This window comes from Arabidopsis thaliana, chromosome 5 (genome assembly GCF_000001735.4).
Source record: "Arabidopsis thaliana chromosome 5, partial sequence".
Lineage (NCBI taxonomy): Eukaryota > Viridiplantae > Streptophyta > Magnoliopsida > Brassicales > Brassicaceae > Arabidopsis > Arabidopsis thaliana.
In genome coordinates, this window is record NC_003076.8 from 19020843 (window position 1) to 19045281 (window position 24439).

General features: G+C 32.1%; 6 protein-coding genes and 1 pseudogene across 9 annotated transcripts; 5 read left to right on the plus strand and 2 right to left on the minus strand.

Annotated features, from left to right (window-relative positions):
- Positions 1-340: 340 nt before the first annotated feature.
- On the plus strand, positions 341-752 carry AT5G46873 (Defensin-like (DEFL) family protein). The gene is made up of 2 exons (NM_001036944.2): positions 341-417; positions 527-752. The coding sequence occupies exons 1-2, from the start codon at positions 363-365 to the stop codon at positions 685-687; spliced, it is 216 nt and encodes a 71-aa protein (NP_001032021.1). The 5' UTR covers positions 341-362; the 3' UTR covers positions 688-752.
- A 788-nt stretch (positions 753-1540) lies between these two features.
- On the plus strand, positions 1541-1857 carry AT5G46874 (Putative membrane lipoprotein; the record flags this gene model as incomplete). Its single annotated transcript, NM_001036945.1, has 2 exons — positions 1541-1586; positions 1664-1857. The coding sequence occupies 2 exons, from the start codon at positions 1541-1543 to the stop codon at positions 1855-1857; spliced, it is 240 nt and encodes a 79-aa protein (NP_001032022.1).
- A 1703-nt stretch (positions 1858-3560) lies between these two features.
- Positions 3561-4128, plus strand: AT5G46875 (annotated as a pseudogene; the record flags this gene model as incomplete). Its single annotated transcript has 3 exons — positions 3561-3613; positions 3705-3919; positions 3998-4128.
- Positions 4129-5017: 889 nt separating this feature from the next.
- AT5G46877 (Defensin-like (DEFL) family protein) lies at positions 5018-5452 on the plus strand. The gene is made up of 2 exons (NM_001036946.2): positions 5018-5107; positions 5219-5452. The coding sequence occupies exons 1-2, from the start codon at positions 5053-5055 to the stop codon at positions 5425-5427; spliced, it is 264 nt and encodes an 87-aa protein (NP_001032023.1). The 5' UTR covers positions 5018-5052; the 3' UTR covers positions 5428-5452.
- A 4549-nt stretch (positions 5453-10001) lies between these two features.
- Positions 10002-15117, plus strand: HB-7 (homeobox-7). 3 transcript variants are annotated; one of them, NM_001344704.1, is made up of 11 exons: positions 10002-10111; positions 10676-10844; positions 10966-11201; positions 11635-11752; positions 11962-12144; positions 12368-12898; positions 12977-13075; positions 13161-13551; positions 13624-13892; positions 13966-14061; positions 14136-15117. In NM_001344704.1, the coding sequence occupies exons 2-11, from the start codon at positions 10698-10700 to the stop codon at positions 14544-14546; spliced, it is 2481 nt and encodes an 826-aa protein (NP_001330010.1). In that variant the 5' UTR covers positions 10002-10111; positions 10676-10697; the 3' UTR covers positions 14547-15117. The 3 variants fall into 3 exon arrangements, with proteins under 3 accessions (NP_001330010.1, NP_001318750.1, NP_199499.3); NM_001344703.1 differs by lacking the exon at positions 10002-10111 and adding an exon at positions 10459-10490 and having other exon boundaries at positions 14136-15098; NM_124059.4 differs by lacking the exon at positions 10002-10111 and having other exon boundaries at positions 10508-10844.
- Positions 15118-15453: 336 nt separating this feature from the next.
- Positions 15454-16096, minus strand: AT5G46890 (Bifunctional inhibitor/lipid-transfer protein/seed storage 2S albumin superfamily protein). The gene has a single exon (NM_124060.3). It carries the CDS (start codon positions 15976-15978, stop codon positions 15595-15597), a length of 384 nt encoding a protein of 127 aa, NP_199500.1. The 5' UTR covers positions 15979-16096; the 3' UTR covers positions 15454-15594.
- Positions 16097-18858: 2762 nt separating this feature from the next.
- On the minus strand, positions 18859-19614 carry AT5G46900 (Bifunctional inhibitor/lipid-transfer protein/seed storage 2S albumin superfamily protein). Its single transcript, NM_124061.4, has one exon. It carries the CDS (start codon positions 19493-19495, stop codon positions 19112-19114), a length of 384 nt encoding a protein of 127 aa, NP_199501.1. The 5' UTR covers positions 19496-19614; the 3' UTR covers positions 18859-19111.
- Between the last annotated feature and the right edge of the window lie 4825 nt (positions 19615-24439).

Genomic DNA, 24439 nt, shown 5'->3' on the forward strand with positions numbered 1-24439 from the left:
TGTAAGAAAAAACATTTACATATATCCCATCCTGTCAACCCTTAAGGTTAAATCTAAGTCTTGAATGCATGCATATATTTCAATGGGTTATTACTTATATAATTCAAAATGTGATTTTTTTATCGGCATCACATTAAAAATGCAGTCTATGATTATAAATAATAGAGGATATGAAATCAAAACATCTTAGTAACAAAAACCTTTGTATGCCTAGTGATCTCATTAGTATTCTTAGAAAAGAAAGAGAATATATCCTACTATATAAGTCATTTGGATTTTTCATTAAAACCCATGTAATCATACAAATTATCTTCATATACTCACACACTAAATACAAAAGAGAGAGAGAGAGAGAAAGAGAGATGAAATCAAACAAAGCAACCTTCTTCTTGGGCTTGTTGCTTGTATATGCTTTTTGTAAGTTCTTCGCTCGTATACAAATATATGATTTGTTCATTATACATATGTCAATATACTGAAATTGTTTTCCTTTTTAATTATTTTGTTTGGATACCTTTTTTTTAAGGTATAATGTTGATAGAGAGTAGGTGTTACACAAACGACGATTGCAAAGACGGGCAACCATGTCCAGTGCCTCTTGCTTGTCTATTTGGCAGCTGCATTTGTCCATGGAAAAGTCAATCAAAATTACCAATTTGTCAAATCATATGTGCGAATTTGGATTAAAAAAACTGTAAATTCTTATGATCCTTGTGGTTGCAACTATAAGTAAAATAAAAATATAATAAAATAAAAATAATATAATTATTTAAAATATTATTCTCATTTCTTTTTTAAATCTCATGGATATTCTCAGTTAAAAATATTAAATTCTGATTATTTTTTTTTGTAACATCTACACTCAAATTAGTTTTTATTGAAATTAGATAACGGTTTAAATATTTCAATTTGGTTCAATACCCTTATATGTTTCCGGTTAGAGTTTTTTTGTCCTCACCTTTTTAACTAATTTTAATGTTACGGTCTTATGGGAAGGTCATAATTTAACTATTTATAAATGATGGGGTGAAAGTTTAATAATGAGAATGTTAATTTCTTTATCAGCATTTCTCACAAGAATGATGAGGTTACTATGTAACGGTTTCGGACACGTGGACGACAGATAGTGGTGGAAAAAGTGATTATGTCACGTCTTTGATACCAAAAAAACGTAAAGTATAGAATTACTTTAATCATAATCTTTCCCGACAAAGAAATAGCTCTAAGCACGACCTTTTTCTCCCTTGAAGTCGCCGTCTAGACCAAAACAAACAAACAAAAAAACAATCCCGACGGTTACACGTACCGGAGAGTTGTATTTAAATTGAATCCGGTTTTTATTTTCCTCGCATCCAAAAACATTTACTTATCTGGATTTTTTTTTGTTATCTTCTGTTTTCGTTTCAAATTGTAAAGAGAAAAACTTCCGTTACATACATGCAATGTCGGTGAGTTTTCATTCATACCCAATTCTTCGTTCTCGTCTCGAATTTGTAGAATTTCGATCACCTGTTGCGAAAATATATGTTGAAATTAAACCATGAAGATCTTAGCTTTCTTCATTTTCGTGTTGCTAATTTTTTCATGTAAATAATCTCAAATTAATCTTATTTCTATAAAATTTCGATGAAACATGCATGTGAAGGTATATATATATGAATAGGTTCATCATCAATGATAATGGGAGTTCACTATCATGAGTACCGTTGCCATGACTGGGTAGATTGTGCTATATGGTGCAAACAATGGGTTCCTCAACCAAAATGTATTAACCGTGTTTGCGATTGTAAGCCAAAATCTCTTCCGACCAACGAGGAGGTTCCTCAATCAGCTTATTCTTCCAATTCGAATTACTAAAATATGATTATGATTCTATGTATCTATGAGATATTCTCGAGTTAAACTTCAATATGAAAAGGTATTATAATGACGTCCATCAATAAAGTTATATGTAGTTCTTATGTGAATAAGCCAATGAATGATGGAACAATGATGACGTTGTGATGATTTTTTTTCTTTTCTTTTTGATATGTAGTTGGTAACTTGCGAGAAAAAAAATAAATTATCTGCACATCGTCGTTACGTACCTAGCGATAGTTCAAAGACCCAATGAGTGGTGACGAAGAAATTTAAAGATATATTGCAATAATTAATGTATTGTATCACGAATCAACCATTGATTATTTATTGACACATTTACATATATGTACCTGAATTCAAAATTTTAGTTTAGTCAAAATTATTTTGAGACATATATATATATATACTGAGCATAAGGTTTAAAGTTTAAACACAAGAATCCATATTTGATTTTCGTATATAAAGAATTTTATTATAAATATTGATTAGTAGTAGTATTCTAGTTGTGAACATATGACTACTTTGGTTTGGAGAATATGTTTGAAGACATGATAACTTCTGCATGTCATGAAACAATATCATTTTGTGAACTACTATCCAAGAACCAACGTAGATGCCAAAATTTTAACCACGATGCGGTGAGTTAGTGGTTCTAGTCTGGTGGTGTAGGTCAATGAACAATTCTCTCTAGACGCAGAACTGTTCAGCTTTACCTCTTTGACCACATGGATATAGGCTCATTGCTTATGGTCCATTTAAAAATTTGGGAAACCGTACCTGGAGATAGCCTAACTAATTTAGTATACATATATATAATTTATAGTAAAAAAAATTCAAAAGAGAAAATTTAAATAATACAAAATCTATTAATATGTACTTAGTTCATATATAATTTCATGTAAACTTTCTATGATTATATCACAATCATAAACCAATCAAATATAAGTAAGTGGGTGATTGGTTCGGTTAATTTTGGATGTAGATGTGTTGGATGTACATGTACCCGTAGATCTTATTGCTATAAATATTTGGTTGTAAAATTATAATTTGGTCTTTTGAAAGTTTTTTGGTATGTAGAAAATATTTACGTATATCCCAACCAATCAACCCTTAAAAGTTAAAATCTAATTCTTGAATGCATGTATATTAATTGGTAATTACTTATATTACTCAAATTACTTATATAAGACATTTTTTTATTGGCAACACACTAAAAATGCAATCTATGATAAAAGAGGATATGAAATCAAAACAGTTTAATAACAAAAACCTTTTGTATGCCTAGTGATCTAATTAGTATTCTTAGAAAAGAATGAGACTATATCCTAGTATATAAGTCATATGGATTTTTCATTTAAAACCCATGTAATACAAATTACCTTCATATGTTTTTTTAATTGGCAATACACTAAAAATGCAATCTATGATAATGAATAATAGAGGATATGAAATCAAAACAATTTTATAAGAAAAACATTTGTATGCCTAGTGATCTAATTAATATTTTTAGATTCGAATGTGTGTAAAGTGTGTAAAGGAGGAACAAAGTCTATCATTCATATTCTTCGGGACTGCCCGACCATAGCTAGAGTGTGGAATAGATTAATCCCTGTGAGGAAGAGACATGCGTTCTTCTCTAAGTCCCTATAAGAATGAATGTATGAGAATTTAACCGAGGGAGGGATGATTGATGAGATTCCATGGTCTACACTGTTTACTATGACAGTCTGGTGAGGATGGAAGTGGAGATGTGGTAATGTTTTTGGGGAGGATAAAAAATATCGAGACAGACTATGGTTCATCAGAGATTTGGCTAAAGAGGTATCGTTGGCTATTTCTGCGAGTGAAGAACCATGCTCTAAGAGGTCTCATGTGGAAAACATGGTAGGCTGGGAGCCTCCACATGTTGGATGGATGAAGTTGAATACAGATAGTGCTTCTCATGGCAACCCTGGGCCTACCATGGCGGGTGGGGTTCTACAAGACAGCAAGGGAAGATGGTGTGATGGTTTCGATGTTCATATAGGTAGATGTTCGGCTCCTTTGGCAGAACTATGGGGTGTATACTATGGTCTATTTGTTGCCTAGGAGTATAGAGTGTCACATGTAATGTTGGAGGTGGACTCGGAATTGGTAGGTGGTTTTCTTAAGACAAGGACTGATGATTCACATATGATGTCCTCCTGGTACGCTTGTGTCATGACTTTATTGGAAAGGACTGGTCAGTCCGTATTTCTCACGTGTATAGGGAAGTTAATCGTCTCGTAGATAGATTGAGTAACTATATATTTTTATTTGTCTTTAGGTTTTCATTCTTTTAGTTTTCTTCCTACTACTTTAGATTTGATTTTGAGGGAGAATATATACACCCGAGACAAATTCTTATGTAGTTTCTGTTAGTTTTACTTTAATAAATTCTGGGAGACATTGTTTCTCTGTCACCCACCAAAAAAAAGAAAAAAAAAGAAAAAATCTATACTACTATATAAGTTCTATGGATTTTTTCATTTAAAACCCATGTAATACAAATTACCTTCATATGTTTTTTATTGGCAATACACTAAAAATGCAATCTATGATGATAAAGAATAGAGGATATGACATCAAAACATTTTAATAACAAAAACCTTTGTATGCCTAGTGATCTGATTAGTATTCTTAGAAAAGAAAGAGAAATATATCCTACTATATAAGTCATATGGATTTTTCATTTCAAATCCATGTAATATTTATTACCTTCATATGTTTTTTTGTATTGGCAACACACTAAAATGCAATCTATGATAATGGATAATAAAGGATATGAAATCAAAACATTTTAATAACAAAAACCTTTGTATGCCTAGTAATCTATTTAGTATTCTTAGAAAAGAAAGAGAAATATATCCTACTATATAAGTCATATGAATTTTTCATTTCAAATCCATATAATACAAATTACCTTCATAAATATATTCTTTTGTATTGGCAACACACTAAAATTGCAATCTATGATAATGGATAATAGATGGTATGAAATCAAAATATTTTAATAACAAAAACCTTTGTATGCCTAGTGATCTGATTAGTATTCTTAGAAAAGAAAGAGAAATATATCCTACTATATAAGTCATGTGGATTTTTCATTTAAAATCCATGTGATACAAATTAATTTCATACTCACAGACACAAAAATCAAGGAGAGAGAGAGAGATGAAATCAAACAAAGTAACATTTTTCTTGGGCTTGTTCCTTGTATCTGCCTTTTGTAAGTTCTTCGCTCGTATACAAATATATGATTTGTTCATTATACATATGTTAATATATACTAAAATTTGTTTACCTTTTAAATTATTTTGTTTGGATACTTATTTTGAAGGTGTTAGGTTGACAGAGAATATGTGTTTCAAAGACGACGATTGCATAAACCAGGGGGAATGGTGTCCAGTGCTTCGTGTTTGTTCATATGCAGAATGCATTTGTCCATGGGGAACTCGATCAAAGTTACCAAGTTGTCAAATCATATGTGCGCATTTAGATAAAAAATCTGTCAATTCTTATAATCCTTGTGGTTGCAACTATAAGTGAAATAAAAAAAAATATAATAACAAGAAAATGATTCATTAAATTAAAAGTTTATTTTCGTGTCTTTTTAAAAATTTCATGGACATAAATTTTCCTTAATCTTAATATTTTAAAGTCAGACTATTATATTCTAACGTTTAAAATATAAGTACAAAATGGGAAAAACGGTCTATTTCCCCACGAGAAGTATCACATCATGCCAGATAGAACACAAACTTTGACCTCAGTCTATATATCTATGAATTGATAGTTATACTCTTATTTCCCCCTGAAAGGAAAGTTTCATAGCTATATGTCCCCGAATAAATAGTTCAAGATCCATAACCCCACGGAACTGGGTTTAGTCGGTTTACTCTATATCTTACCGATTGATAAACCAACTAAACCTAATTATAACCAGACTTAACCGTAATTCAGCCGTTTTTAACCCGATTTCAGTTCTATAACCCCATAAAAAATTCCCAAATTGAAAATATTAAAACCCCCCAAAATCGACGAACCCTAGAGAGAAAAGAGATTTGGTGGATAATATGTCGTTGATGTTCTGTAATGGTTAGATTGAGTTTGGAAATGTTGGGTTGCGAATTGTTTTTATCGAACAAATTGAAGTATGAGTGGTGGGGTTCCTTTTCAGCCATGGTGTGAGAAAGAAGAAGACGATTTTCAATATCCAAAAAACACATTAATACCCACTAAATTGTTACAGGAAAGAAGAGAAGTGACGACTTGTTGCAGGAAAAATGAGTGGTGATGTGGCAAAACTCTCACGTGACAAAAAATCTTGTGTTTTCCTTTTTTCTAAATGCTTTCCTTTTACTATAATGGCAATTGTTGTTAGCTTCTCATTCATTCATGAACACGTTAAGAGTTTTATCTCTCTTTTCTCAATTCTGTGAAACTTGGTTTTTATATCAATAATTTGCTAGAGCTATTTCTTCTTTCAAGCTCTTTCGATTGATATCTGAATTGTTACTTGCATAAAACAATACACAGTTTTATAAAGAAGAGACAAACGTCTTAAAAAAAAGTCGAGCTTACTGTCACATAAGCATCATCACCACCATTGAAGCAAAAAACAAAGCTTGGAAACAGAGAATTTCACAATGATTGAAACAGAGATATCTAACACTACCCATCGGATGAATTGAGTGCGTGTGTATGTCCATGAGTTTATTTATGATTTTCACGTAAATATATGGGTGGAATTAACATGTTTTGTCTTGTTCTCTTTGGGGATTTTGAATTTTAGGGTTTAAACGCATATTGGGTCGGGTTCAATAAGCAATCAGTTTTTTTTTGGTTTAGTTACTATCAATAGATGGTTTGGTCTCGGGTTTATGCATCAAACCGACTAAATCCAGATTTGGGGACATTTAGCTATGGAACTTTCGTTTCAAGGGGAAATAGGAATATAACTATCATTTCATGGATATATACACTGAGGTTAAAGTTTGAGCTCTATCTGGCATGATATGATACTTCTCGTGGAGAAATAGACCGTTTAGGCATAGTAAACATTTCTTACAAAGTTAGTGTTTTTTCTCAACAATACTCCATTTTGATAAGCTATATGGATGAGATTTTCCGGTAAGAAGAACCAAACATAGACCAATGAACTTTCATAGATGTTTCCAAAGGTTGCTTTTTCTATAAATAGTCGAAACACCTATACATATTGAAACATCAAAAAATTACTACTAGAGAATAAAAAACGGATCTAGAGAGTAGAGATCCTAAGGATAGTGGGTTCTACCGAGGGAGTAGACCACTTAATATGGCATAAACTTAACGATGACAGAATGTCATCCACCTTGAGATACATTGTCTCACGAAACGTATAAGATTTCGTGTGGTTTTGAAGTTCCAAACTTTTGGCTAAAGTGTCAAAACACTTGTACCTAAAACAGGTGGTCGCAAAAAACAGGTGGTTGCAAGTAGGCAGAGAAAAATATCTCGCGATCCATTAGCCGTAGTCGAGTCTTTTGTGGAAAAACTGGTATCACAAATCTTGAAACCGAAATCCTTAAAGAAAGCAAAGGATTCGAGAATCATCGACGCCCAACTAAAGTAACCTTGAAACTGGATTCATTACCTCAAATTTCCATAAAGAAAAGACTTCTCAAACCTTAGCTTAAGGGTTTCTTGGATAAGGTCAATTCATCATACTACCATTCTTAAACATGGTATAGAGCAAAAGAAACGATAAATTTGAACAACGGTTTCCGCTCCGATTTCCACGGTTCCTAGTGATCTTGGTGAGATCAACTTTCAAAACAACATGCATCATCGCGGAAAAAGTCCATATAAATTATTTTAACTAATAAAATTGTACTTGTTCTTTTTATTTTTCTCCCCAAAAAATTATGAATTTTTAGGTTATACTTCCCACGGACGGAGATCAAAGGGAGTTAGATTAGCTTCCTCCCTAATAGCACAACTTTTGAATATGAGATTTTAAGATGCATTCTTTTTGTAAAATTTCCTATACCGATAAAGTTACATAAGTGTACTTTTAGTAATACAATTTTATTTTCTTGTATTTATGTTTGAGGAAAAAAATCAAAAAATATGTAGGGATGGACAATCAGATTGTAATGCCTAAATTATATAAGCTTTGAAGTGACTCTAATTTTTTTTGGATGTAGTCACTAGTCACAGTAGACGTCACAGACTTACAATTTTTCTTTTCCACTATTGTCGGAATGGAAATTGTACAACACAACGACAAGACAATCAAAAGAATATGGTAATATCGGTGAAACCAAAAAAAAAAGATGTTTCTTATAATTGTGATGTGGAATGGTTAATTTCTGGAAGTCACATGTAATATATTTCAACTTATGCCAGGTTATAATTGTGCTGTGGAATCGTTAATTTTTGTTTTTTGGCGAATTTGGTTATTTAATTGGCTTGGCTATCTACTCCTCTGCCATAAAATATCTAAGAGAAGTGTTGAGTGTCCTCAGTTCAATGTTTCTCCAAACACATCCTCGTTTTTGTTACGGTAAAGGCTGGAGGTTACTCTCTTTTCTGATGAAATTTGGATACCTATATCCCATGCTTGTGTAATTATGGTTTTAGAAATCTGTTTGGCTAAGCATGATTTTCGATGTAGCTACCCAACTGCTAGATCGATGGTAGTACATATAGATCCCTATGGCTGTACTGAAAAGAGGTTTTGGGTGATGCCCTTCTCTGCCCCAAGCTTGTCTTACCTTGTGGAGAGTTTAGTTTTCAATTTCCTCTTTGATCAAAGAGAGACTTTCATGGGTTGTGTCCCTCTGGTGCAAGGTGGACCTTTATTGAGACTACTCTGCCTTTCCTCTTCCTTGGCATGGCTACATGTGGTAATCAAGACGATAACTCCTTTAATTTGGTGTTTAACATTAATTAGGCGTCAGGACACGTCAATGCAGTGGCTCTTACTGATCTTCATCTTGACCATTAACCTTTCCCGGTGCTTGGTTAACCCTTTCCTGGTGCTTGGAGAAGTACATACCCGTTTGGATACTTTTCTGTAGTTTTGATACATTTTCCTCCTCTGATCTGAAAAATTCTGAAATGCCTATAAAATTTTGGAGACTATATTGTCACCTTTGTTGTCAATCCAAAGTTGAGCCACTTTCTCCCCAAAGAAGTATCTCGAACAAAGAGACGAAGCATTAAAATTAAAACAATAAGCAAAACAAAACAAACAAAACATTTTATTCAATAAATTTTATTCGATATAAATTTAAAGTACATAAATAATATAATGATAGGTTTCAAAAGAAAAAAAAAGAAAAAAATGCTATGTAAGAAAAAATCTAATATTTATCAATTCAATAATGTATTAAATATTTTGTTTTTGTTTTTAAATGTCCAAACTTTTTTTATAAATTGATTCAATTTTTTTAATTAAAATGACTAAGTGATATGTGTAAATACTAAACAAAAAAAAATCTAATAGCTATTAATGGTGTATCAAATAAATTATTATTACTTTTAAATCTCAAATACTTGTTATGAAGTGGATTAATTTCTTTATTAAAGTGAAAGAGATAGAATTATAGGTTTTAAAATAACAACAATTGTTTCTTTTCTTTTTTTTTTTTTTGGACAAAAAACAACAATTGTTTCTTAAGAAAAGAAAAAAATGTAATATAGACAAAGGTATATGAAACTTTTTCTTACATTTTTTTTTTAAAATGTCCAACACAACTTCTTTTTCTTAATGAAGAACAGATTTTGTTTTTCTTTGGCAAACAAAATAATGCAACACTTGTGACAAAACAGAATAAAATTGCAGTGTAACGCAAACACGCGGTTAACGCGTGGTGAATAAAAGTTTGACTTATAAGAGTAAAAAAGCTTTGACTTATGGAGGGGTCGCTTGTTTCGAGGGTAACGTACGGACTCCCACTAATATTACTCCACGTGGCAAGACGGTGGAAGTTGACGGAAGAGTTAGACGAGCGTTATTTTTCATACGTTAGACGCCGTTAATTATCGCCGTTAAAACTAAAAAGTCTGCCGTTTACCCTTCTGGTCCGGTAAGTATTTAATGAGAAATTTACTCCTCCATTTATTGCGAAAGGAAAGAAAAAAAAAAACTTAGAGAGAAGCTCCCAAAAAAAAAAAACTCTTAGAGATTAGAGAGAGAATCAATTCTTGTGTTTTTTTTTCTTTCTCTCTGAAGCTAAACAAGGTAAAGAAAGTGAGAGAAAACAAGAGAAAGTGAAAGAAAATCTCTATATTTTTCTAGAAAAAATATCACTAGAAACAGTGCCATTATCTGGTTTGTGTTGCGTTCTTTTTTATGTTTTGAAAAACTTAGACAAACCCTAATTTTTTTTATATTTTTGTCATGAGCGTTTTCTTTGAATATTGTCTCCTTAATCCATATATATTCTCATGAATTCTCAGATAGTGTGTCTTTATATATTTTTTATTAGTTGGACCTGTTTTTCTTAAATATTTTGAAAAGATTTCATGAGCAATAAATGTATTTTTATCACCAGTTACGTTTTTGTGTATTAAATTTAAAATATTTTCTGAACAATGAACCGATCTAGCTGTCGTCTCTGGTAATTAAATCGTTTCTTTCATGCTTTGCTCCTCTCATTTTTTTTTATGATAAATGAGATTAAATTCAATTTTCAAGATTTCAGAAAATATTTCTTCATTTCCATGCACAGATTCCTTCTGTTGAATCTTTACTTCTTCAAGATTTCAAAATAAAACCCTAAACTGAGATCTTTGTTTTCATTAGGTTTTTTTAAATCTTCCAAGTGATGTTGACAATGGGAGAAGGTAATGTGATGACTTCAAACAACAGATTTGCTTCGCCGCCGCAGCAGCCGTCTTCTTCTTCTCCGGGAACAATCCAAAACCCTAATTTCAATTTCATACCTTTCAACTCATATTCATCCATTATCCCGGTTTGTTCCTTTTTAAAACTTTCAAACATTTATCTCAAATCCCTCTCTCTCTTTTCTTATTCTTGAAATTTTTAAAATCTTTCATTTACTTTTTTTTTTTTGGTTTTGGATCATTTTCTAGAAGGAAGAGCATGGGATGATGAGTATGATGATGATGATGGGAGATGGAACAGTAGAGGAAATGATGGAAAACGGGTCGGCGGGTGGGTCATTCGGGTCAGGTAGTGAACAAGCAGAAGATCCAAAGTTTGGAAACGAATCTGATGTCAATGAGCTTCATGACGATGAACAACCTCCTCCGGCTAAGAAGAAACGTTATCACAGACACACTAATCGTCAGATCCAAGAAATGGAAGCGTATGTTTTTGCCATTATTTTCAGTATATGTTATATTTTATTTTAACCACACTCGGATGTGTTTAATCTGGTTTTAAGTTCATCCTCATAAGTTTTTGGATTTTTTGGTTTATAAAATATATTAACTAAATTTAACTTGAAACGGCTAGGTTTAGCATAGTTTTGGTTTAGGAATGGATTTTTTTATCTTGATTTTAAGGTTAGATACTAATTCTATATTTAAAGAAATTAGAACAACAACAACAAAAAGTGAAAATTTTCTCTTATCTGGTTGCGGTATTTTAAGATTAAAAAGGCAAAATAAAATTTGATTTGGTTTTTCTTTGAATGTCTTTTTGTTTGTTTTACCAAACTGAACACTACTTTATACGTTTTATGTAAATCTAGATCTCATGATTGGAATTAAACTTTTGATAAAATTAAATCTTTGTAGGTTGTTTAAAGAAAACCCTCATCCAGACGACAAACAAAGAAAGAGATTAAGTGCTGAACTTGGTCTTAAGCCTCGACAAGTCAAGTTTTGGTTCCAAAATAGGCGTACCCAAATGAAGGTAAGCTACAAATTCACTCTATCACTTCAATTTGAACAATTATTAGATTATATAATCTTGATTTCTAAAGTCTCATCTCAAATTAAAATATATTTCTTATGAAAGTTTCCACTTATGACAATGAAATCTCCAATGTTAGTACGTTCATATAAAAGATTAAAAGTATTTTCGACAATCTAATTAATTACTTTCGTGAGTTGAATCAATAGGCACAACAAGACAGAAATGAGAATGTGATGTTAAGGGCAGAGAACGATAATCTTAAGTCGGAGAATTGTCATCTTCAGGCGGAGCTACGGTGCCTCTCTTGTCCTTCTTGCGGCGGCCCCACCGTCCTTGGCGACATTCCTTTCAACGAGATCCACATTGAGAACTGTCGCCTCCGTGAAGAGGTACACCATTTGCATTTAACATTTATGTTTAAAGAATCATTTCTTCCAAATTACATTTATGTTTCATTGGGTTTGCTATGTTTTGGGAAAATATATCAAAGAATTATTTATAAAAATGACATTTCGTATTGCCAAAAGAAACTAATCATTTGGTGTTAATTTATGTAATTTGGAACATTGGTGAAAATGCCCATCCCTAATACATTGATTGTTGATTCCACAGCTTGATCGTCTGTGCTGCATTGCCTCGAGATACACTGGCCGTCCGATGCAATCTATGCCACCATCTCAGCCATTGATCAATCCTTCTCCGATGCTTCCACATCATCAACCTTCATTGGAGCTAGACATGAGTGTATACGCTGGGAACTTTCCAGAACAATCTTGTACAGACATGATGATGCTTCCTCCACAAGATACAGCTTGTTTCTTCCCAGATCAAACTGCCAACAATAACAACAACAACAACATGTTACTTGCGGATGAAGAAAAGGTTATCGCTATGGAATTCGCTGTCTCTTGTGTTCAAGAACTTACTAAAATGTGTGACACAGAAGAGCCTTTGTGGATTAAGAAGAAATCAGACAAGATTGGCGGCGAAATTTTGTGTCTTAACGAGGAAGAGTACATGAGGTTGTTCCCATGGCCGATGGAGAATCAAAACAACAAAGGAGATTTTCTTAGAGAAGCTTCAAAGGCGAATGCAGTCGTTATCATGAACAGCATAACACTAGTTGACGCCTTTCTAAACGCTGTAAGTAGTAAACGTTCAATAGATGCCTCTGATTGGATTGCTTTGATTATCGATTAATTTCGCGCTTTTGATTTGAAGGATAAATGGTCAGAGATGTTCTGTTCAATCGTGGCTAGGGCGAAAACTGTTCAGATAATTTCATCAGGAGTTTCTGGAGCTAGTGGTTCTCTCCTTCTGGTAATTTAGTAATTGATTTGATTTAAGAAGGAACAAATGCAATAGCTTCTTGCTAATGGTATCTATGTTTGTTATGTTTTACAAGATGTTTGCAGAGTTACAGGTACTATCTCCTCTGGTTCCAACTAGAGAAGCTTATTTTCTTCGGTATGTGGAACAAAACGCAGAAACCGGAAATTGGGCAATCGTGGATTTCCCGATCGATAGCTTCCATGACCAAATGCAGCCAATGAATACTATTACTCATGAGTATAAGAGAAAACCTTCAGGCTGCATCATTCAGGACATGCCTAATGGATACTCACAAGTCAAGTGGGTGGAGCATGTTGAAGTAGACGAGAAACATGTGCACGAGACTTTTGCTGAGTATGTGAAAAGCGGAATGGCTTTTGGAGCTAACCGTTGGCTCGACGTGTTGCAGAGACAATGCGAGAGGATCGCTAGTCTAATGGCTAGAAACATAACTGATCTTGGAGGTTAGTAGTCTAAATCATCCCTAAATTCTTATTAAAACCCTAAACTCTTTAAATCTCTGTTTCTCTTTGCAGTAATTTCATCTGCAGAAGCAAGGAGGAACATAATGAGGTTATCACAGAGACTTGTGAAAACATTCTGTGTGAATATAAGCACTGCATATGGACAGTCTTGGACCGCTTTGTCTGAGACAACTAAGGACACCGTGAGGATCACGACAAGGAAAATGTGTGAACCTGGTCAGCCAACAGGAGTTGTTCTTTGTGCTGTCTCAACCACTTGGCTTCCATTTTCTCACCATCAAGTCTTTGATCTTATCCGTGATCAACATCACCAATCTCTGGTAAACAAAAACTAGAGTCTTCTCTCTGTTCTTGATGCCAAAACCCTAAGATTTTTCGATTTTTTCCCTGCAGCTAGAGGTTTTGTTCAATGGTAATTCACCTCATGAAGTTGCTCATATCGCAAATGGTTCACATCCTGGAAATTGCATCTCTCTTCTTCGAATCAATGTAAGTTTCAAACCTTCATTAAAACCCTAATTCAAAGATTTCAATTTTTTCCGAATAAATTAGGGTTTTTGCAGGTCGCAAGCAACTCATGGCATAATGTTGAGCTGATGCTTCAAGAAAGCTGCATTGATAACTCCGGTAGCTTAATCGTCTACTCCACCGTCGACGTTGACTCAATTCAGCAGGCGATGAACGGTGAAGATTCTTCCAATATTCCGATTTTACCCCTCGGATTCTCCATTGTCCCCGTGAATCCTCCCGAGGGTATTTCCGTCAATTCGCATTCTCCGCCGTCGTGTCTTCTCACCGTCGGGATTCAGGTCTTGGCGAGTAACGTCCCAACAGCGAAACCAAATCTCTCCACCGTCACCACCATCAATAACCATCTCTGCGCCACCGTTAATCAGATCACTTCTGCCCTCAGCAACACCATTACGCCGGTGATTGCATCTTCCGCTGACGTGTCCAATCAAGAAGTCAGCTAGTTGACCGAATTACCCCTAAACCTCCTTTTGCTTTTTCTATCTCAGAGTCAGAGCAGTCCCATGTCAGGGGCAAAATAGTAAATGGAAAAGAGGGAGGTTCATAGGTAATTCGTTTATGGCTTTTAGGTTGAGGTTTGGTAAATAACGTAGCATCTAAATGGATAAGCCTTTTAGGTTATTTTCGGTTTATTATGGTAAGGGTAAAATGAGAAACTAGTTTATGTTTTTTTTGTTGCTGCTTTTGTGAGGGAGGGTCATAATGGTAATTAGAGGAAGTCAAGAGCGCACCAGGTTGGTAAGTTGACCTTTTGGTTTTCTGAACCGGATTATCGGTCTTAAACCGATTTTCGGTTTGACAGAAAAGCGTAGCTGGTTCGGGTATTGACTTTCTACTTGGTTTGACTCCTTTGAAATGTTTTGGCTTATTTGCAATTAATATGCTACCTTCTTTATGCTTTTGGCTTTTTGTATTTATTACTTTGGTCTTGCCCTTAAATTAATTCTATATAAAATATCGAAATGGGACGATTAATATTACCATTTTTAGCTAAAGATAATGTTTCTCGTGGGGTTTGAATATCTGCTGGTTGAGTCTCATTTAAAGATTAGTATCATGCACATTAGAATTAACATATGTTAAAATGCTAATATCTGGCGATTGCGACAGACTTTATTTTAATTGTTATATCATTATTGCGATACAATGATTAAGTTCGTGCCAAAAAAGTATTTAATTAGACAAAGATTCCTAGGTTTGGAATTATCTTCATGTTACTTGTGTCAAATTTAAGTTCCAATGTATCATGCATATAGCATAAATTCTTTTGGTTGTCCCAAAAAAAACATAAATTCTTTTAAACACAAGATAATTCAGAAAAAAATAAGAGAATATGATTCTTTTTTATTTCGAAAAAGGAAACACTTTATTTCATTGATATATGAAACATATAACAAATTACAACAATAGATAAAGATATCATCAAACGCGGAATTTGAAAAACAAGAATGAAATATGGTATATAGAACCTCAATTTAAAATGTGTAATCTCTAGGCACATTTGAAACCAGATGGAACCTTCTTACCACAATGGTTTAGGACAACGTTCAAAGAAATGGGAACATTAAGGTTGATACCAAGAACATTAGCCTTTAGGGCAGTGCAAAGACAGACCGCGGCTTCAAGATCAACTAGACCTTTGATAAGAGCGCAACAGTTGGACGTTGGTGGTAGAGAAACCTTAACCACATCCAACACGTTAGCACATACCTTAAGTTTAAGAGCGTCTTTACAAGTGGGTTTAAGAGATGGCGTTGCGGGCTTCTTGTGGTAGCTCTTGGGCGGTGGTGGTGGACAAGGGACCGAAGTCGAGCTGACGAAAGTGAAGAAGATGACATTGAAGACGAGGAGAAGGGCAACCTTAGAATAAGCCATTGATGAAGAAGTAAAGTTTCAGTTAGAGTATTTCTTATAATAGGTACAAGAAAACCCTAAAAACTCTCTCTTTATCAAGCTTTTGATGTGTTGTGTGAAGAATATGAAGATAGTGATAGGGTTTTTATAGGTGAAGAGTGAGATTGGTTTATGTGTTTTTAATTACAAATCGACGAGTGGCAACGAAATGACAAAATTTCAATGTACTGTTCATGTGAGGGATTATTTTTTAAATATTATGTATTATGATGAATTGGTTGATCTTACAAACTGTCAAGATATTGGATCGTTGCATGTAACATGCAAAAGTCATTATGAGTGGTTATAAATATCCCTAAATATAAATAAATAAGCCTTATATCTGGATGATAGAGAGCTTTGAACTGATATATCTTCCAAGAAAGCAGTGTTGAATTAAACCATATTCTACCATAATAAACTTAGAATATTGTGTTACATTGAGGTTGATAAATGTTGAGAGATCAATTTTTTTTATAAGAAAAATATTGTTTTTAAAATTAGTAGCCTTGCTTATGAATATTTTGTGTATACATTATATATTTTTTCCTCTTTATCTATTATCGATCGAATCATAACAATTTTGTGGAAATAATTTTATTGTCTTCCAACATTTGGTTAGTCAACTGAACATCACTATATTAGATGTTATATTTCCATGATTAACAAAACTTACAAAATAACAGTAAGCACAAATTAAACAATTATGAATACAATTCATCAAATCTTTGTATTCATAATAGATATAGTCAGTCATATAAATGAAAATATACTTATATACATATATAACCTAGTATTTGTGTCAATGTTATCGTTGCTAGTCATCAAATGTGTTCAAATCCTTAGTGCACATATTATTTACAAAATAAATATACACAGATAAATATATATACATACATACACAGCAATATTATTTTACAAAAAAAATATCTCACAAATATATATAAACCTCGATATATAAAATTCATATATTTGTGAAATATGAAATACGGATTGACCAATATTAGAATAAGCCATTGATGAAGAAGTAAAGTTGTAAAGAATTGTCTTCTAACTTACAGTGATACAAAAAAAAAGAATTGTGATCTGTCTTATAGAGATAAAAAAAAAAAACCTAAAAATCTCTGTTTACTATCATTTATCAAGCTTGTGATCTGTTGTGTGAAGAATGGGGATATGGGTTTAGGGTATTTTTGATGTGTGTTTTTAAATTACAAAATGACAACTAATGAATGAAATAATGTTCATGTGATGATGAATTATTATTAAAGTAGAACGAAATCTTACAACCAGCTGTCAAGATTTATTGAGTTACATGCAGTGCAACATGCAAAAAAAAAATTAATTGAGTGGACAAAGATAATGTTATAACTTAATTTAAACTGTAAACAAATTAAGAACCCATTTTGGGATTAATAGGAGTACTGGAATTCGATCTTTGTTATTTTGTTCCTTTGTGGTTATGCAAAACCCATGATTTGGCCATTATATAACAATTTTTATACTATTATTAAGGACACTGAATAATATATGAAGTAATATTAGATATTATATAATTTAGGATGTTATAACAAAAACAAATACGAATCAGGGCAAAAAGTTACAAATCAGGCTAACGGTGAAAATGTTCAGTGTAAATCGATTAAAGACTTGATTTATTTAAGCACAACAGATAGGGTTCCAGAGTTTTGTGAAAACAACAGTTGTAGTTTTAAGCGTTGTTAAATAATTTACATAACTGGTTTAGCGGTTGAAAATAATGTCGGTTTGCTTTTATTTTTTTGGTCCGTACTACAACGAACTCTAATTTATGATCATTTTTTCGTCTAACGTTTTGTCGGTAGATGACTCTTCGACAAACCATATTATTTTTTGTGCCAATAATAACTTTGACTCCCAAGTTACCATGGATCCTTTGTTGATTTTTTGTAGCTATCGTTTTGTAGCTGATGTTTGTACTTCTTTATGTTATTTATGCTATATTTTCAGCCATATTATTCTTATATTTATGACTATTTTGCTCCTTATTTTGTTTTCATGAATAAAACAAGTCTTTGACACAAAAAATGTAGTATTTAAAGAAATTGTTTTCGAAAATTACATCATATTTGAAGTTACTTGTCCATCAAACTTTTTTTCTTCTTTACCTTAAGATCCATCTTGTTTAGAAATTTCTCATTAGTTATATTTTGCGCAGTTTCTTTTACAGCCATTCCGCTCTTTTTTATACTGATTTAACTTGATTTATTTCAATTTTGTAATTTTTTCAATAAGAAAACTTTAGAGATTGAACTCCATCAACCTTAGATTTCAAGGAAAAACTAACATTAGTAGTTAATAATGAGACTTTCTTGTACATATATTTTGGTTTTTTTCTTTTCTTAATGCTTTGGCCGTTTATAATGATTTTATATATTATCGAAATGGGACGACTTTATAACACGTTTAGCTTCTCCTTCCCCCCTCTTTATTTTTATTTCTCAAAATATCACTTCAGCTATACATTTCATGGGATTTAAATTATTTGCTTCCTAAAGAATTTGCATATTTTAATTTGTTAATATCTGCCTATCTTGGAGACATCGACAGACTGCCATATGGTTCGAATAAAAACTTAATCAAAAACAGTCCTAGGTTCGGATTTAATTTTATGTACTTGGTCAAATTTAAGTTCCATGGTTTGTTTGATGGTCTGGTATAATGCATACAATACAACTTAAATATCTTCTAGACATTATAGCATATCCAATCCATTATTAAGAAGAAGAAAAAAATAAACTGAGAATATTATTTTTGAACGATCAACACCTTATTCCATTGATAACATGTAAACAAACTACAACAATGGATAATGATAGAATAGATTCAAACGAGGAATGTTAAAACAAGAAACAAATGAAGTTATAACATAATATAGAATCTCTATTTAAAATGTGTAATCTCTAGGCACATTTCAAACAAAGTTGATAAGAGAATAAGCAAAACACTTTTTGATTTATTTCATTGATGAAGCATAAAACAAATTACAACAATATAAAGATATCATCAAACGAGGAATTTTAAAAACAGGAATGAAATGTGAGATATAGAAATCTCAATTTAAAATGTGTAATCTCTAGGCACATTTGAAACCAGATGGAACCTTCTTACCACAATGGTTTAGGACAACGTTCAAAGAAATGGGAACATTAAGGTTGATACCAAGAACATTAGCCTTTAGGGCAGTGCAAAGACAGACCGCGGCTTCAAGATCAACTAGACCTTTGATAAGAGCGCAACAGTTGGACGTTGGTGGCAGAGAAACCTTAACCAAATCCAACACGTTAGCACATACCTTAAGTTTAAGAGCGTCTTTACAAGTGGGTTTAGGAGATGGCGTTGCGGGTTTCTTGTGGTGGCTCTTGGGCGGTGGTGGTGGACAAGGGACTGAAGTCGAGCTGACTAAAGTGAAGAAGATGACATTGAAGATGAGGAGAAGAGCAATCTTAGAATAAGCCATGGAGGAGGAAGTAAAAAGTTATAAGAGTTTGTTTTAGAAGTTATAAAGCTTGAGGTGTGTTGTGTGAAGAATGTGGAGATGGTCTTAGGGTTTTTATAGGGCAAAGATTGTGATATTGGTGTTGTATGTTTTCATTACAAACTGACGAGAGGCAACCAAATGAATTAAATATTAGATGAAATAATTCATGATGAATGATTATTATTATAATTATTATGTATTGATTGATCTTACAACCTGTTAAGAAACATCAGTTTGCACAACATGCAAAAAATATTAATTAAGTGGAGAAAGACAAGCTTATCCCTAACTTAATTTAAACCGTAAGCAAATAATGCATTTTTGGACTATACGTGTAATGCAATTCGATTTTTGTTCTTTTCTTCTTTGTGGTAATATGCAAAGCCCATGTGTTCGTTTGGAACGTCCATGTGATTTGAGTAACCTGTGATAACGTTTATTATTTTTTGTGATTAAAGATATCGGATGATAAATCTAAAAGTTGATACTATAATTTACAAATGGTGGTTACACAATTAATTCAGTGTATACCGATATGTTAATTGTTAAATGTAGTTAACCTTTAATCAAAAAAAAAGTTCGATATGTATTTTCGAGGAAATAATAAACAACACTATTAATTATGAGTACTTTGTATTGAATTACAATAAATTATTTCGCTAAACTGAAGTTGCTTATGATATATACTCCGCCTGTTTTTTCATTTTTTATTTATTTATACTACTTTGTGACTATAAACTTGATTATTAATATTTTCGATTTTTAATTAATTTGATTAGGTTATAAAGTTTTCCATAAAATTATTTTGCCTATTTTAGAAGGTTGTGGAATGTTGTGATTTGTGACTATAGCTAGTATATATTATTTAAAACATACTTTTTAGTTTTTATTCAAAATACTTTATTTATATTGTGCGAGACGAATTTATGTGAGACGGTTGAATTTGTTTGTCAGTGAAAACTGAAAACGATGATGTTGTTGGGTTGCTGCTAATGAGTAATGATTGTTGGTTAAGTGATTCGACCGTTGTGGACCGAACTCAACCTAATTAACTCGATCTATAGTAGTCCTTCGGCTACCGATTGGGAAAGATCCTTCATGAGACAAATGCTTTGTGACTTTAGGTCTCCAATGTGTATTATTTTTGTTATAGGTGTATTATTGTATATTAACTAAACTATTCATGCGAACTACAATATATCAATTAACTATATTAACTAGTTTCATTTGCTTTTTTGTGTGCCTGCTTTTATGTATCCAGGGCAAGCCAAGCCTGTCTAATAATTGTAGTAGCGAGTGGGCCAGTTAGGCCCAATATCTGCAAATTGATATATTGTTGTAAATTTTGGGCTCTCTCTTAAATGCCTTTTACTACATACATATTGAACATGATAGAAAAAAGTAATAATACGACAAACATATCATCCTAAATTTGCGCATTTTATCATACTGAACCATCAAGATTGACAGATTTTTTGAAAAAAAGAAGGCAAAGATTAAATTTTCTTACTCATTTTTCTTTTTCTCTTTATGGTTTGAGGCGATTGAAAAGGTTTGGTTTGTCTTTAGCCTAACAAGTAGAGATATGTGGCCTTCCAAGTGTCATTGGTCAATTTCTGGCCTTGGATGATAAGAATTCATCATAATTTTCTTATAACCGTTTTCTCATATGATATAAAGACACGTTAGTAACATTTTGTCTGTTGATTCAAAGACCATGGATTTGATATTTGTAATAATGAGTTTTGCTTTTGCTAAAATGTGTGTGAGTTCAGTGTTTCTGATAATTAGCAACCTAATTAGCATTTATTTGAAACTTTTAAAACAACAAATCTTAATGTAAATATGTATAACAAATGATATGACATGTCTTATTGTCTTGTAAACAAAACACTAGGACATGATTCCCTTTTAAGAAACGACTAAAATATATTAAAATCTTGACGAAAAATAACATTAAACTTCATTAGTTTGGTCAGAAATTTTAACATTAATAAACGGCCGTCATGAACACAGTGCTATTTTCGTGACCTCTCGTTCTCTGTATTGTCCAATATTCACCATTTATAGTATTAAATTCTTACTTAGATTCAACTTTTTGTTTTATTTTTCACATTCTTTTGTTGGTTAGAAATAGTGTGTAAACGCGGGAAAAGTGACGGCAGTTTAACATTAACATTATTCGACGTCGGCTGTTCTTTCTTTTTTTTCACGTCTAAACGTAAAGCATAAGAATCGAATCTACTTGATGGTTTCTATCTAACTACAGTTTACGAATTTTTTAATAGAACTGAGATTCTTTTTAAAAAAATAAGCTGAGAATCTTAATTCAAAATCCATACTGTTTCTTTTCAAATTTTCCCAGTCGTAGGAATCAATATATACTACAGCTCTATAATATGACAAAATAGAAAGTAAATACTACTCTAAGTTGCATCACTTTCTCATTTTTTTTTTTCGAATACTAAGAGGTCTGGGCCGAAGTCCGTAACTTCCCCAGATCCGAAACCACAATATGTAATATAAGTTTTGTCATAAGCGTCATTTGAACCGGCGACCTCTAAGTTTCACCTAGAACCTTTACCAATTGAGCTAACGACACTTTATTTACATCACTTTCTCTCAGTTGTCATTATACTACTTTCAGTTAATAATAGACTAATACTTTTCAATATAGTTTCGCAAATACTTCATCAATAAAAAAAAGTTACAAAATGATAAACAAAACGTAAAAAATGCAAAAACAATACAAATAAGTGTTCTTTCATATTTTCTGTCATTTCGTAAATTTATTTTAGTTTATTCTATGTAGTTTACGTGTGTTTCTGTAACTTTACCAGTCGAAATCACTATAAATCATTGTTAAATATAGAAATGGTCAAACACTGATCAGATTTTAAAACAACGTGATGAAAATAAAATTTGGTCAAACAAATGTATTTACGAGAAAAGTCGGTCAACTAAATTAGAAAAAAGATACAATGGTCATTGTCTCTTTAAATTCCGAAAGCAACAGACAAAAATGCGGAAAGATGCAAACACTTGTAATTACCATGTTTTGTTTTTATTAGTGAGAAGTTAGTTAGAGTTTTTGACCCGTAATTAATTTTTATTTTGAGTCAGAGATCAAAGCACATTCACATTTTAATGCCATTTATTACAATTACACACTGTCGCGTGTATTTCATCTGAAGTTAAAGTCTAGAATAAGTTAAATTGGATTGAATGATTAACCATTGTCAGCATTTAATTTCTTCAATACTCTTGTTTTTCTTATGTAATTTTGACTACCTCTCTGACTCTCTCCATTAGTGTACACGGAAAACAAAAATTGTAGTGATTTGTGTTTTCTTATTTATTGAAGTAATTGTACATTAGTATACACGTTTAGATAGAATCTTAGAGAGGTCATGTTTTTATACTTCTGGTGACTTGGTCGTTATATAACCATTAACAACAACAAAAATTGGTCGTTTGCTACCACTCTGTCTATGTTGTTGGTCCAGTTGTACATCTTTTCTTAGAGATACAATATATTACATTCAATACTAACGTAAGTTCCATACTTGCATGTTATTGTACATGTTAAATATAGGGATATTGTTTTCTAAATTATCTAAAATAATGGCAAATGGAGTGATTGGTCAAATGGTTGACATGAGAGCAGAATGTGCATGTCTGAGAGCATATAATCCTTGTTAGCTGTTAATTAGGATATTTCTTTTGCTTGAAGACATTATTAGTTTCACGACCATCACATTCGTTAATATAGCATATAAACATGACACATGGATACATCAATAAACAAAACAAATCTATGTATGATATATAATAGTTTACGGTCCATCTATTGGTCCCATTGACTAATTCACAACTTATTTGATTCATATTTTATATATACATGTCACAACCCATATCACAAAAGATTCCAGAAACACAAATATTTTTAATTCTTATAAATAATATTATCTAAATTACCACTTCCTAACTGGATAATGCATATCTAATAATAATGATTTCTAAATGGATAATATATAGTTGCATACAAATATATATTTTCAAGCACTCTTGGCAGGGGAAATAAATACCAGTATGTGCAAGCTTAATTATACCAAAATAGTAGGTTATTCCTTAGTGGATTGGTAAAACTAAAACAACATGACATTTATTAACATATAGCTAGGTTAGTCCATATTTAACCAAAAATTCATAGATGACAAAATATATTAGATTTAAATATTATGATGTGAACAAGATATGTAATATATTGATTTGCACCAGTTTGGTGAGTTATCATCTAGGTTCAAACTCGTATAATACGAACTTTTTGACCCAAAAAAAAAAAACTCGTATAATACATTTTGATGACCAAAGAAAATAATCTATATGGCATATAAAAATATTTTAGGAAAATAGTATGATAGTATAGACGTGTGATCTCTAAAACAAAAGTGGGATAATTAACAAAGACTTAGAAGAGAGTGACATACATTTTTATTTTTCAACATTCAAATCTATGATCTTTTCTTTTAAAAAGGGAATAGGAGATTTAAGAAAATATAGAAAGAAGGTCATAAAAGAAAATTAAAATATAACTAAATTATAGTAAAATGGACGTATCTGTTAGAAAAATAGACAAAATAGTCTTTCATATAATGTCAAATGGAAGTTATGAACCAATGGTTTATATAAGAAGAGGGATATAAATGACACAGAAATAATAAACTAGTAAAAGAATGGTTTGGACATTATTGGATATGAACAAGAAGAACAAATAAACTAAGAGAAAATAGGCAAAAAAAAAACATCGAATTTTTTGTCTGTCATTCAAATAGGTTTAACTACGACAACAAGTGAATATTTTTTGGGTGGGTCTAGTCGAATATTCTAACCACTACATAGATTGGGAAAGCTAAACTAAGA